This window comes from Pseudoliparis swirei, chromosome 18, assembly GCF_029220125.1.
Source record: "Pseudoliparis swirei isolate HS2019 ecotype Mariana Trench chromosome 18, NWPU_hadal_v1, whole genome shotgun sequence".
In the NCBI taxonomy this organism is placed as follows: Eukaryota; Metazoa; Chordata; class Actinopteri; order Perciformes; family Liparidae; genus Pseudoliparis; species Pseudoliparis swirei.
In genome coordinates this window covers 23,383,914-23,398,487 of record NC_079405.1, presented here as the reverse complement: position 1 = coordinate 23,398,487, position 14,574 = coordinate 23,383,914, and the positions used below count along the sequence as shown (strand labels likewise).

Below are 14,574 nucleotides of genomic sequence, written 5' to 3'. Positions count from 1 at the left end.
AAACGCACACTTGGGAAGGAGGAGATTCAGAGCTTTGGAAGGAAGACGTCATGATTGTGTCTGCATCCACCAAAAAGTAATCAAAGTGGACTTGGAAAAATAATAAGGCTTTAAATGTTTGTGGGTTTTGGTTGCATCATTTTGTAAAATCTTAAATTCCATTTTTTTTTACAGCAATGTGTGAGGATTCATGCAAAGCGCTGTGCCTTTTTTTAAAAATTAAAGATTTAAATATTAACTTTATTTGCATGTGTATTGTACTTTTTCCCTCTGCGAAATACAAGAAGTGTGTGTATAACCTATAATTGCTAGAACCCAACAGTACCCAGTTTATGTGATCTTGTACCTTCTCCAAAGGCAACACATCTGGTTGGTCATGTTACAGAATGACCGCAGGAGAGATCAATGTCTTTATAAGTTTCTTGAGTCCCATCACAATGGCGTGAACGGTTCCTCAGTGTCGGGCTCCTGCAAAAGAGAGAACTTTTAGATCGGGCCACTGCTGCAAACTGTCTTTAAAGAGTCTTTAGGTTCTCACCTGATTGAGTTTCTTGAACTCTACAACCTGGAAGAAAATGTGTTCCAAGATGTGCTTGGCATCCCTCTGCTCTTTATCCAACTTTGGAGTCACCCCCAAGATCTCCCCACATTTCCTCACGTAGAATTCAAGATCATCGTCCGTACCTTTTTTTTTTTTTTTAACAGTGAAATTGAGTAAGTTAATGACATGGCACTACCTAAATCGCTTGTTTAATTATTTTTTTTAATGGGGTTGTCTTGGGTACTTCTCAAGACTGTATTGTATGTTTTCCAAACTGGGGGCGTGCCAATTGCCCAAGGTAGTCCACCGACTATGGATAAGTAGCCTACCTCAAACCACCCCATTAAAAAAATCCAAGTGAGCTCTTTAACCTAACCAGTGAATAATTTGACTTGATAAAGTACTGAACTTACATTTATTGGTGAGCTGTGCCAGGCGCACTTTCTCCGAGGAGAATGCTTCATCTAGGTCGAACAGGTCCAGCATGGGAGGAGGCAACTCGCTCAAGGCAGGTGGAAAGACCTAAAGGAAACAACGACAGCCACTTCATAACATGGGGGCCTTAATGCAAAATGTCTGTGGCCTTTATGCTGCGTTCACACAAGCAGCGTTGCGAATATTCACAACGCCTTTGGTGTGACCGCAGCATTACTCAAACGGGGGTCTCCGACAAGTAGCGACCAAGCTACTAATGTGTACATACATTTGATCACTTGTGTGAACTTGAGTCAAAATGTTGCTGCAAAATTGAGTTAAATCTGTGATGTTAGCCGACTAGAAAGCACACGGCGGATTTGAAAATAACCAGATCAAAAAGACGGTCCAATAAAAGGCAAAATACATACTATATTCATAAGTAATGGGTTTTTTTCATTGATGACTTGATTGGTGCTACGAGTAGTTCTCAGCCACTTTCATTTTGTTCAATTAGCTCAGATGGGGTGAACAAGTCTAAAAAGTTGGAGACCCCTGCTCTATAAATTAAATTACATGTATGGAAAATACTGTCTGGGATGTGAATGCAGGACAAACTCACAGCGGGTTGGAGCTGAGGCAGCGGCGTCTCAAAATGTGGCGCTATCAGCTGAAGTGGCTCGTCTTTGACATGAAGCTGCTTGTAGGCACTGCAGAAAATATTAGTAGGTTTTCTATCAAAGAAGGAAAAAAAATACAGTGACTCAAGCAGAGCCTTCCCAGTTGTTCATCTTGCGTTCTCACCTGATGACTTGGGGTAAGGCGTCGGTTGACAAATTGAACAAGGACATGTCAAACAGCGAGGTGAAGTCCCTGGGGTTTTCGTCGCCCACTTGTAAGCACACTCTGAGCTGTTCCGCCAAGCACCCTATGTCTGGCAGCATGGTGTAATCTGTGATCTAGAGGACGCGCACAAGACAGGATTGTTTAACTACAAGACGACGTGAGCGACGGCGTTCTCCTGCCGAGTATCCCTCCTCACGTCGGGGTCTTCTGCGTCAATCTGATTCAGCTGGATATTATCAGCCATGAGCCACTGGAGCACAACATCCTGGAACAGAAGACAAAAGTAGAGACTGAATACTGACAAATTCCACAGGAGCGCAGAATACTGATACTGATACTTCTGATGTGTGAGTTGACCAAAACAAATAATAATAAATTCCAACTGGACTCACCAGGATTTTACTGTTCTCCTCTTTGTCTATGTATTGGTCACTGAACATGTGGCAGGAGCCCAACACGACCAGTTTGCCACCCTCCTTCACAGGACACAAGACATCTTTGAACATCATCTCACAAATGTGCATTTATGTGTGTTACATTGTCAGGGAATAAGTATGAAAACTACAGTGTGCTTCTGACCTTTCCTTCGTGGAATGCCAGGACCGGCCTGTTGAGGGGGAAGCAGACGGAGCCAGTTGAAAGAATGGCCACAGCCGGCTTCATCACGCTCAGTGTGGCTCCGTACGGGTACACAAACGTGAGAGCCCTACGCAAATAAAAGACAGGAAGGCGTTTCAGTTCAAAAGCCTCCAAGTCACTCGAGGCAGCGCCGAATGTAGAAAATTGGAATATGGAAGTCAATTATTTACTGTGCATTGTTTCCAACATTTTCCTCTTCGATGACGCCTGTGACCACTTTGCCAGCAGCCCGACTAATCTCTCTAAACAAAGAAAAGGCGAGAAGATTGTGAATTTGACGTGCAACAGCTTACAGTCTGTTCTGTTTAATATCAGTACAGTTATCACAACTGAATTATGATACAAACAGGCTCCAAATAGTCCGGAATATGGCGTAACAAATGGCCGTTCGTGTGAGAAAAACACACGCTCTGACAACGAACCTGTTCAACACACCGTTGGACACCAGCGCCTCTTTCGGATGGAAGTATTTGTAATACACATTCCTCACAACAGCGTCTGCGGCGGTGAAAGGAAGCGAGACCCGCAGAATTCAGTTCAACTGTGAGAGAAGTAGACCTCTGTCATTTTAAAAAAAAAAATACAAAATTAAACACGCACCATTGTTGACCACCACGCCAAACTCCTCCAGGAGGAAGTTGATGTTGGTGTTGTACTTCATTTCTCCCCCTTCACCGAGCATGACCAGGACGTTTCCTCCCCCATCCAGGTACAGCTTCAGCACCTCCAGCTGAAATGAAAAGGGACAACAGTACGGTGAAAACATGCTCGTCTGCGTACCGCAAGTGCTGTTCTGTGGAAATAAACAAAACGTGCTCTGGTTGTTCTTCACAATACATCACCTCTGAAGCTGTGAACTTCTCCCGCGGTCCTGCGGTTATCCACAATTTGACACCCTTCAGCTTCTCCAGAGACAGCTCTTCCTTCATACTATAGGATTGGGAGGGGGGGGGGAGATAGAGAGCATTAACTGTGGCAAACTGTGACCCACAGCAGCCTAGACTGCAGCGATAGTTTCTGTGTTTACCTTTGGATTTTCCATTGAGCTCTCAGTCTTTTCTGGACAGATTTGTAGCCATTGTTCGTGGTGAACAGCTCTTTCTTCGACACGTTGAAGACGACCACGTTCAGCGCTTCCTTCTCCATCCTTTACTGAATCCACTCACCGACGCCGGCTGTCAATCGCATCCGTACACCTAGTGTTGTGACGTCACGTTACTGATTAAATTAAATTAGCCCCCCCCCAAGTACGAAAGTCCGTTATTATTGTTTTAAGATAGCTATGAATAGCGTTCGCCCGCTTATAAGCAACACATGGCTATTATTAACGTACACGAGTTGTGCAAACGCTAACGGGAGTTGACGGTAAGCGTCCTATGACGCTCCCTAGCAGAACTACTGTTGACAGCATTTTATAGCAACAGCTAGTCCGTACCGTGCTACGTTACGATCGACATTTTAAATGAATGCTGGGCGGCCTTACCATTCGACGTTTGCTTTCAACGTGTATCTTTTATTTCTGCCCACTTGTTGTCCACCTCGGACATGTATTTCCACCCGCGACGCCGCTATTTCGTATTAAAGGGTTGGCGTTTCTAAAGTTAGCTAGTTTAACGCAAGCTCGGCTGGCAGTGATGCATGCCGGGAGGAAAGTGGTAACCAAGGGCGCTAACCGCATAACAACCAAGAAGTAAGAGGTTCCCGGAAGATGATACATTGTTGCGAATACGATTCGAAATCGATTCGTTAACGTTCGGTTATTTTAACTGGACGAAAAGGGCGATTCCACCATATATACAGGACTGTCTCAGAAAATTAGAATATTGTGATAAAGTTCTTTATTTTCTGTAATGCAATTAAAAAAACAAAAATGTCATGCATTCTGGATTCATTACAAATCAACTGAAATATTGCAAGCCTTTTATTCTTTTAATATTGCTGATTATGGCTTACAGCTTAAGAAAACTCAAATATCCTATCTCTAAATATTAGAATATCATGAAAAAGTATACTAGTAGGGTATTAAACAAATCACTTGAATCGTCTAATTAACTCGAAACACCTGCAAGGGTTTCCTGAGCCTTGAAAAACACTCAGCTTGGTTCAGTAAACTAAATCACAAGTATGGGGAAGACTGCTGATCTGACTGCTGTCCAGAGGACCATCATTGACACCCTCCATCAGGAGGGTAAGACACAAAAAGAAGTTTCTCAAAGAGCAAGCTGTTCACAGAGTGCAGTTTCAAAGCACATCCACAAAAAGTCTGTTGGAAGGGGGAAATGTGGCAGGAAATGCTGCACAACCAAGAGTGATGACCGCAGCCTTAACAGCATTGTGAAGAAGAGTCGCTTCCAGAATTTGGGGGAGCTTCAAAGACAGTGGACTGAAGCTGGAGTCCAGGTATCAAAAGCCACTGTTCACAGACGTGTCCGGCAAATGGGCTACAATAGCCGTATTCCCATGGTCAAGCCACTTCTGAACTCAAGACAACGGAAGAAGCGTCTGACTTGGGCTATGGAAAAGAAGCACTGGACAGTTGCAGAGTGGTCCAAAGTCCTCTTTTCAGACGAAAGCAAGTGTTGTATTTCATTTGGAAGTCAAAGCGCCAGAGTCTGGAGAAAGGCTGGAGAGGCGCAAAATCCAAGTTGCTTGAAATCCAGTGTGAAGTTCCCACAGTCAGTGATGGTTTGGGGAGCCATGTCAGCTGCTGGTGTTGGTCCACTGTGTTTCATCAAGTCCAGAGTAAATGCAGCTGTGTACCAAGAGATTTGAGAGCACTACATGCTTCCGTCTGCTGAAAAGCTCTATGGAGATGAGGATTTCATTTTCCAGCATGATCTGGCACCTGCCCACAGTGCCAAAACCACCAGTAACTGGTGTACTGACCATGGCATTACTGTCCTCGATTGGCCTGCCAATTCCCTGACCTGAACCCCATAGAGAATTTGTGGGGTATTATGAAGAAGAAGCTGAAAGACACCAGACCCAACAATGCAAATGAGCTAAAGGCCGCTATTGAAGCATCCTGGGCATCCATAAACCCTCAGCAATGCCACAGGCTGATTGCCTCCATGCCACGCCGCATTGATGCAGTAATCCGTGCAAAAGGATTCCCAACCAAGTACTGAGTGCATTAATGGACATTTTCAAATGTTTGATTTTGTTTTGCTGTTATAAATCTTTTTTTTAACTTGGTCTGAGGAAATATTCAAATTTTATGAGATAGGATTTTAGAGTTTTCTTAAGCTGCAAGCCATAATCAGCAATATTAAAAGAATAAAAGGCTTGCAATATTTCAGTTGATTTGTAATGAATCCAGAATGCATGACATTTTTGTTTTTTTAATTGCATTACAGAAAATAAAGAACTTTATCACAATATTCTAATTTTCTGAGACAGTCCTGTACATTAATTATGTAGAGGTACATATTATTCTGACTTATTTGCTAAACAATATAATTGTTTAGGGAATAATTGTCTCATTAGGTAACACACCCCTTATTGTGGTAGATGTACCATAATATCAGTGTTTTCCTTGATCAACAAGAAAGAGGAGACACTATCTCCTGGAGGGAGATCATAATAATGTTTTTAAAATATGTGCTCATATTCATGACATTATGGTGTTTTCTTAGAATGTGTGTTATTATATACCAATATGACATACGTTTGACAGTCGCATATATCAAAATATCAAAATGTTCAATGATGGATCGCATGTTACTTTATGAAAAACAAGAGATACTCTATACCCAAAGAGTCAAAACAGATTCAATGATCCTCTATAATAGTTTGGATGATAATTATATTTGCAACATCCTCATTTCATCTGTAGCTGCGTGAGGTAAAACCTACAGGCACCTCACGAGCAAAATACTGTACAATTCAGTCCAAAGGTTCCTGGCTCACATTTTGTGCATTGTGCACTTCAAATCTTCAAATGTATTCAGTGAGCATATTTCAAGGTATTATTGGAGATTTAAGGTTGTACATATCCTTGATTGGTCTCCTCCACAATAATTAAAGTTTAGTTCCCTCTCAATACTGGTGGATGAGGCCGTTTCTTCCCTTCGCTGTCCTCTCTACATTCCACTTGCTTTATTCTTCTTAACAGTCAGATATTTACATGCAAGAGGGAAGAAAATGTCATCCAAGTTTCGACTTTGTAGAACTTTCAGGTCATTAAAAAGAACAAAATGTTGGAACCGTCAAAACTACGGCACTTCAGAAGCTACAGCTAAGTCGTTACAGTATAATTTGATCATGAAGTCGTTTAATTTCACATACGCGCATGGATGACAGATGCAAAACTTGTAAACACGTCTCTTCTATCAAATGACAAGCACCTATTCATTAAAAATCTTTTCAGTCTTTATTGATAGTATAACAATTACATTGGAGCAAGTTCCTAATAAAATAAGCATTTGTTATATATTAAACATTTTAAACATTTGTTTTACAAATATTTTTATATTATTAGAGTGAAAAAAGAAATCTCATGAAAGTTTAAAGATTAAAGTTTGCTGGACCTCGTGATTGGCTTCACTCTAAGGACCCCCTCCTGGGAACACGAGGCAGCCAGCACCCCGTCTCTTCTCCACAGCCGGCCCTGAACCAGCCCTCTGCTGCCCCCTGGTGGACAAAACACAAACCACATGCTGGAATTGAAGCACATTTATTATTATCAACTTTAGGGAACTCTCTTCCCCACTCTCAAACACGCACACCTCGTCTCCATCCTCAGTAAAAAATTCAAAATTCTTTGAAAAAAAGAAAGCTGAAATGATTTCCAAAATTCTCAATGTGTTTTTTATTATGTCACGAAATAGTCTGCTTCTAACCATATTTGTTGGCGTTCAGCCTTTCAAAACCAAAATGTCAAAAAGCCATACGGCATGCACCTAAATTAACCGACTGGTCAAGCAGAAATCTAACTGCACCATTAATAAAATGTATATAACTAGAATGATCCAAAAATTATATTTGTCCTTTTTTGCACTCAAGACGGCAAACTGGTTTCTCCATTAAGGAGTAATAATTCACTCATACCGCTTAACGGGGCTTATTGGGCGGACACGCTGCTCCCCCAGAAACAGCAGATTCTCGAGATTATTGAAATAAAAACATTTGTAAAAAATATAAAAAACAAACAAAGCAGCAGGTGATGAAGGTTTTTAAACATCGTGTGGTGATCTCCACAGACGAACAAAATCGAGCAGATCGGGAAGCGGACGACCACACTGACCTGCCCAAGGGCTCTCGCACTCATACAGCATCCACTCATCTGTGCGGAAAGTGTTGTGGAACCACATGGCGTGGTCCAGGGAGGCCGAGAAGTGGGCCCTGTAGTCGGGATAGGGCAGCAGCGCCGTGTCCAGAAATGCAAAGTCGGACACATAAGCGGCGACGCAGCAGTGCAGCTTCATGTTGCCCTCACCTGCAGAATTACACACACACAAAAAAAGCAGGAACAAACACTGGTTAGGCAGTATTATAAATTACAAAGTATTGCCCAGCGTAAATTTTTCCGCAAACCGAACCTGCAGTTATCGTGGACAACCTGTGGCGACAAGGAGACTCTGAAAACATTAGAGTCTTTGGATTTGTAGTTAAAGAAAGAGGCGAGCCAAAAACAAGACGGGGCCTCTATTTCTGTATGCCGAGTATATGTCATCTTTTGAAAAAAAAAAGCTGTATCCTGTTGTGGCCGCTTCAGTCATTCAACAACCCCCCAAAAATAGCACATTTTAACAAGAGGCAACTCGAAGACAATGTCAAGGAATCGTGCGACTAATTTTTTTCGTCAACCAGTGTAGCGTGAGCGCTATTCTAACGCAACGCTAATTCCATCCAGAATTTACCGATGTGTCCCCGCGCTCGCACCCAGAACAGCTTCTTCGGCTCGCTCGCAGTGCGTCCGTAGAAGGACGGCGGGTTGACGGGCTTAAACTCGATGGGGACCTCGTTGGCCAGCAATTTGTTCAGGCCTTGCTTCGACGCCTCTGCCAGGTCTGGTTTACTGTGGAGCAACGGAAGGAAACACGGTTTAAAATCTCAAATGAGAAAAATGAGCTTAAGTAAGGTGGAGCTGCTCCAAATCTTAGACATTCCGGAACACGGTCATTCCGGGAAAAAAACCCACAGAAATTCTGGAATGCGGATATTCCGTAACACGATAATTCTGGGACCCTGACATTCTGGAAATGGGAACCCGGAAATTCCATAACACAGACATTCTGGAACATGGAAATGTCGGAACCCAGACATTCCGGAACCCGTCTTCACCTGAGATAGAGATGAATGAGCTCCTCCACCGTGAGGAGGTCTTCCGGCTGCGGGACCGACGGCATGGTGAACTGGTGCTGCACGGGACTCTGCTGCAGCATGTGGAAGGAGGCCTGGCACGTCAGGATAGGCTGCCCATGCTGGATGGCCTTCACGGAGCGCACGGCGAAACTGCGGCCGTCTCTCGTGCGTTCCACCTGGTACAGCACTGGAACCGTCGGATCCCCTGGAGGGGAAGAAGAAAAAAAACAGCTGTGGAGAAACTGATCGTGGCCAGCCTTTCAAATCAATCATTGCATTGATTATGGCACAACACAAGCCTCCTGCAGCTTATCGTCATTCAATCAATCACGAGATCCCTTGCATCAACTCGGACGCCGGCCCCTTTCAAAAAACGACGCCCCGTCTTACCTGCTCGTACAAAGTAGCAGTGGAGAGAATGGGCAAAGAGGTTGTCGCCGACAGATTTGGCGGCGGCTACGAGGGCCTGACCCACTATTTGACCTCCAAACAAACGCTGACTGCGGGGCACCCAGTGGTGCGTCCCTCTGGGGGGAATAAAGAAGCGATTTAAACCGAGGCACTGCAGTCTCACTAGGTGTGGGTTCGACGATGAGAGGGATCAATGTGAGCCACAAGTTTGTGCCCAAATGTAGATCATTAGCTCATACAGGCATGCATATTTGATTCATTTTCGAGAACCTAAGTATTATTAAATCAGACATATTTGATCTTTTTTAAACATATCCTTAGTGACGTGAACGGTATTTTCTTCATGTAGCGTCAGGCGAGTCATGGTACTTCAGAATGAATTCGGAACTGTCGCCATATAACGGCGGTCCAGTTGGCCGCGGCCTGCGGAACCTCGGTAAATCCAGCAGGAGCTTGAAATGTAATGCTTGTCTATTCGTGGTGTTACGGTAGGGGCGCTTGGATAGCCCTATATTTAATTTGTAAATTAATATAACAAGTTAAAGATAATCATGTAAAATCTGAAGTCAGACAACTCCCTTGTTATTATTAAAATATAAATATGATGATCCCATATATGCATAGGTATGATAAAAAGGTTATATTAAACTTTCCTTAGATTCATTGAAATCTTTTTCCGTTAATAACAGCACAGTAATGTAACTTCAAATTTTAGTATAATTCGATTTCATATCATGTACAAAATAATTGTTTTTGACAATGAAATTTGACAAATTATTGATTCAATATAGGTAAATCTCAGCAACCTTTGGGCTATCCGAGCCACCGCGCTTGACCGAGGTGTTACGGTACCGCAACACCACGCTTGACCGAGGTTCCACGGATGGCGGCTCAGTTCACCGGTAGCTAGGTGCCATACCGGGAAAGTGACGAGCTCGTTACCTGTACAGGTCGACGTCCAGCTCTTCCAAGTTTAAAACGCTGGTGACCAGGATGCTTTTAAGGTCCTGGGTCTGCAGCAATACATTAGCCTCCGAGTTCTCATCTTCAGGTGATTTCGTGGTCTTGTCGCTATCACCTGCTTCCCTCTCCGCCATGTTTGTTTATTTCTTCTTCTTCTTCTTCTTCTCCTTGGAGTTTATTGGCGGTTGGCAAATAACACATTGAGGTGCATTACCGCCACCATCTGGTATGGAGTGTGGACCGTGATGTCTTGTACTTGCATTATTGAACCCTCCTTTCGTGTTCGGGTCAAATCTGACCGATTTAAAACTTTAATCAATCCGAAATAATATAAAATATCATAAAATAAATGAAGTTGTAAACATTTCAAACGTAAAACCAACAAATTAAGTGTTTGTTATGGGAACCCATGTATGCTATCATGCGTATACACCCACCGTTCAAACCACCGTTCAAACTAAATCATGTCACTTTTTCTCTATATCACTTTTTTTATTTGTGCCTTTTGTGCTTTGACTCAATTGACACACAATACAATACAATATAAGGCGATTTTCTGTCAGAGAAGCTCTGAACTGAATTTAGCGAAACATTTTCAGTGTCTATTTTTTTTATATTCACAGCAGTTATTCATGTCAACCAAAAGTCTGAAACATTGTTTACAGCATAACATTTGGTGATGATTAATGTATTTTGGTGTTCATGTCAGAGCAGTTAAAATAGACCAGTCAAATTTGACAGGAACAAAAAGTAAGGGGGGAGAAATGAACTCGACAGAAGGAATGATAATAAATTATACGATAACATGTACTTCTTGAAGATATATTTCGTAAAAAAATATTTTTAACTTACTGAGGTTTTTAATTAGTTGTATTATTTCTTCCTTCGTCTGTATTAAGTGAAGCAAACAAGCTTATTTTCCTTTATCCCTGCACAAGTTATTACAAGTGAGTAGCCTACTGTTATCAAAACAATGCATCAGCACGCACAATACAACACAGTATGATACGATGAAATACAATATACAATAAATTACATAAATATATTACAAAAGTAGCAGTATACAAAAACAATATATGTAAGAGAGCAGAAGTATAGATTGCTGCTCTGGCTTCTGGAATGTATGTGTTCCAGAATGACTGTTCCAGAATTTTCGGGTTCCAGAATGTCCGGGTTCCAGAATGTCAGGGTTCCGGAATGTCAGGGCGTGGTTCATATGATTTCTGAGCATTTAATGAGGATAAAAAATACAGATGAGAGTTCTAGACATTCCTTTTATTTAGATAGGAAGGGGAATCTCCATATCTCCTCCCAAGAGGCCCATTGGATACACCACTTCTAACAGTGAACTGCGGGTTTAAAGACGCAGTGTGTGTGGTTTGGCGGCCTCTAGTAGTGAGTTTGCAGATTGCAGCCAACTGAGACTTCTGCCGAAACACCACTTTTAACAGTGAACTGTGGGGGTTTAAAGACGCAGTGTGTAGGATTTGGCGGCATCTAGCGGCAGATTGCGTGTGCCAAAGTGTATAGAGGAGAATTCTAGTATAGTGGCCAATGTGAAAAAGGGAAAGGCTCTATCCAGAACCGATGGATTCTGTTAGAAGGATCCATTCCGTATGCGCATGAGGAAAAGGAGTTTCATAGTGATATTTATTGTAAGTTTTAGTTTTTTAAGCTATTCAGAGTGTCTCCTCATAAAGCTGCATTTTTATTTTGTAAGTATACTGTACACCTCTTTACACTGCACACTTGTGGTCTATCTACAAAAAAAGCAAGCCTATGGAGACTTCACGTGATCTACAACGATGCCATGAGAATATTGTTGAAGAGACCGAGGTGGACTGCAAGTGAGATGTTTGTGGCTGCAGGAGTCAATACATCCAAAGCGGTTTTAAGAAATCTTATGTACAAATTTATCTGCCGGGTTGATGAGATCATCATGTTTTTATCAATTACAAAATGCACCACTATGCTAACAGTCCCAGCTGTGGAGACACTGGCACAGCTGGTTAAAAAAGTATATGCAGTTCTTTTTTACTTGTGGTTTTTTGATTTTATTGTAATGTGTTGTACTATCTAGATCTTGAGTCTGTGATACAAGTGTGATTGATTGATATGTGTGGGCATAGATTGGATATAAAAAGTGGTTGTAGTCACCCATTGGTTTTTTGTTGACTATTCTTTTAAAGTCTCGATGATGAAGATGCCGTTTTGTCCGTCGCGTCTTGGTGTTTGGAACCAGAAGTGACACGAGAGGCGAAAACAAGTATATGAATACTAGAACAAACAACATTCAATTAAGTGAGGATGAAAGATTGAGACCATAAACTCATGTTTACTGAGGGAATAAATCAAGTGATAATGAGAGTAATTATTACATAGACTTTCCCGTTGACATACAGAGGTAAGTTCATCACACTTCTGTATAAGTGCTATTGACAATTACGCACACAGACAAGCTGAGTTATTGCATTGCATCCACTTTTAGTCATTGAATAACGACTGCAGGGTGCTTTAACTCGGCTCAGTGGAAATCCTTTCACTCACTGATGTTGCTTAAATTACAGACGGTTGAGTTGAGTAGGGAAACTTCCATTTAAACATTGTTTTTACATGATTTTCTACCAAGACCAGGCTGACGTGAATCCAACGTTGCCTTCACGAGCTGTAGGAAATGTTATGTATCAAAGCGCAATAATTGCCCATAAAAAGGTGCGCCCAGAAACACGAGCGATGCAGTCCGGTGGACAACAGCTTACTTCAGCCCTTACATGTGTTGTCGTCGCAGCAGATGTGTGTAGACATTGGAGCTGTAGCGTCTGCCGATGCGAGGGTTTCTGTGGACGGAGCACTTTCGATTTTAGTTGTGGATTCACGCTCATAGCTCCTGACAAATCAGCGACTTGTAGATTCCCTGTTCCACTTCTCTGTCGCTGTGCCGGCATCACTGTGATGTATCTAAAAGAGGGAAATGGGCTGTGAGAATAACAACTTTTGTAAAGTGCGTTAGTTGTTCGAAGCTCTCCTGCAATACCGGGGCAATTTTTATTTTTTTATTTTTTGCAAACCAAAAAGAAACGTCAGGTCGCGCCAGATAGTTGGGGTTTACGAGCAGCACATGAAGGAGGCGTGATGCTGCGCGCGTAATGGATTTCCCCAGCACTGCTGCGCATCGGGGACCAGGAGCTGCAGCTGCAGCCGCAGTCCGGCCACGTTAAGAAATCTGCTCCAACACTTTGATGCCGGTGACCTTGGCCAGCAGCGGTGATCACGCCCCTCGCTCTAGTATATTTGTGTGTGTGTGTTGCTTTTCTATTCCTCATGGCATCGCCAGACGGGCTGGACGGGGATCGCGTGTTGCAGCGGGGGAGATCTCAGAGTGACCCGAGCAGCATCACCGAAGTCCGCTTGGGTGAAGCGCACAGAGCAGGTAAGAGGGGGACGGGGTGCGGCGGAGGGGGGGGGGGGCATGTCATCTTCTCATTAGTATTGTGCCTTTTGGTAAGGTGGTGTTGGATGGAGAAACACAGACAACGGTGTGTGTGTGTGTGTGTGTGTGTGTGGGGGGGGGGGTTCGGATGCAACAACCGTCGGATGCGTGTTGTAAACGTGCGTCACTTACTGTCCCCTAACGTTGCTTATTGGCTACTCGCTGCTGCTGAGCTGTTTGGCCTGATGTGTAATGATAATGTCAACGGACCTTGGGGGGGGGGGGGGGGGGGGGTATTATGACATTGCAGCCAACTTGTGTCACACCACGTTCATTTGACGTCATTAATAGCGTGCAATACATTTTCAGATTTTTGGTCTAACTGGCCGTGGTGGCCACATAACCCTGATGTCCCCCACTGACAAGTTCATTCCTCCCCATATCATTGAGCTGTGAGTGACAGCCCCAATCAAAAGCAACTGTTGGGTAATAAAAACGTGTGTATCAAAAGTGATCGGCCTCCTTGTGTGTTTTATGATCCAGTTTTTTGGGGTTTCCGTCTGCAGCAGCAGCAGGATAGCAGCAGCATGGTAAGATGGGATGCACAACTTGCCATCACGCATTGGGCCGCAGTACGTTTGAGTTGAAGCTGATGAGAGTGCTGGCTGTGTGTTCGGTTGTTTCCATGGCGATTCCAAATGGCAGAAGGCAGCTCTCCCACTGCGCTGTGAGCCGACATGGTCGACATGGTGTTTTTCCGCTGTGCTCACTGATCTTTTCTCCTTCTTTTTTTCTCTCTCGATACACCCCGGTGATGTACAGCAGCCGGCCATTCAAAGTGAAATGTCACTGAGACTGAATCGTGTCTCAAGTCCACCCCTATCCCTCGGGAATCACTGGGGCACATGCAGGCGGGAGATTTACTGTTTTTGGAGAGGTATTGAACGATGGATCGATACATTATATATATATATATATATATATATATATATATAAACTTGCAGGAGTCTTCATCACTCCCGCA

The 14,574-nt window shown here is 43.1% G+C and overlaps 3 protein-coding genes across 5 annotated transcripts in view; 1 reads left to right on the top strand and 2 right to left on the bottom strand.

Annotated features, from left to right (window-relative positions):
• Positions 1 to 88: 88 nt before the first annotated feature.
• On the bottom strand, positions 89 to 4,060 carry ift52 (intraflagellar transport 52 homolog (Chlamydomonas)). Of its 2 annotated transcripts, none has more exons than XM_056437800.1 (14): positions 3,924 to 4,060; positions 3,468 to 3,636; positions 3,283 to 3,370; positions 3,041 to 3,170; positions 2,863 to 2,938; positions 2,611 to 2,682; positions 2,381 to 2,507; positions 2,194 to 2,277; positions 1,998 to 2,066; positions 1,760 to 1,914; positions 1,578 to 1,665; positions 955 to 1,063; positions 539 to 684; positions 89 to 468 (listed from the first exon to the last, which is right to left on the bottom strand). In XM_056437800.1, the coding sequence occupies exons 2-14, from the start codon at positions 3,584 to 3,586 to the stop codon at positions 433 to 435; spliced, it is 1,299 nt and encodes a 432-aa protein (XP_056293775.1). In that variant the 5' UTR covers positions 3,587 to 3,636; positions 3,924 to 4,060; the 3' UTR covers positions 89 to 432. The 2 variants fall into 2 exon arrangements, with proteins under 2 accessions (XP_056293775.1, XP_056293776.1); XM_056437801.1 differs by having other exon boundaries at positions 3,468 to 3,615.
• Positions 4,061 to 6,789: 2,729 nt separating this feature from the next.
• Positions 6,790 to 10,254, bottom strand: acot8 (acyl-CoA thioesterase 8). The gene is made up of 6 exons (XM_056437346.1): positions 10,100 to 10,254; positions 9,137 to 9,273; positions 8,726 to 8,951; positions 8,302 to 8,459; positions 7,686 to 7,877; positions 6,790 to 7,072 (listed from the first exon to the last, which is right to left on the bottom strand). Exons 1-6 carry the CDS (start codon positions 10,252 to 10,254, stop codon positions 6,954 to 6,956), a joined length of 987 nt encoding a protein of 328 aa, XP_056293321.1. The 3' UTR covers positions 6,790 to 6,953.
• A 2,877-nt stretch (positions 10,255 to 13,131) lies between these two features.
• The window catches only part of phactr3b (phosphatase and actin regulator 3b), a 34,795-nt gene continuing 33,352 nt past the window's right edge, over positions 13,132 to 14,574 (top strand). The window contains exon 1 of one of the 2 annotated variants that reach the window (XM_056438561.1): positions 13,132 to 13,550. In XM_056438561.1, coding sequence (XP_056294536.1) covers positions 13,442 to 13,550 — 109 coding nt within the window. In that variant the 5' untranslated portion in view covers positions 13,132 to 13,441. The remainder of the gene's footprint in view (positions 13,551 to 14,574) is intronic. The other variant, XM_056438564.1, reaches the window with a different exon arrangement.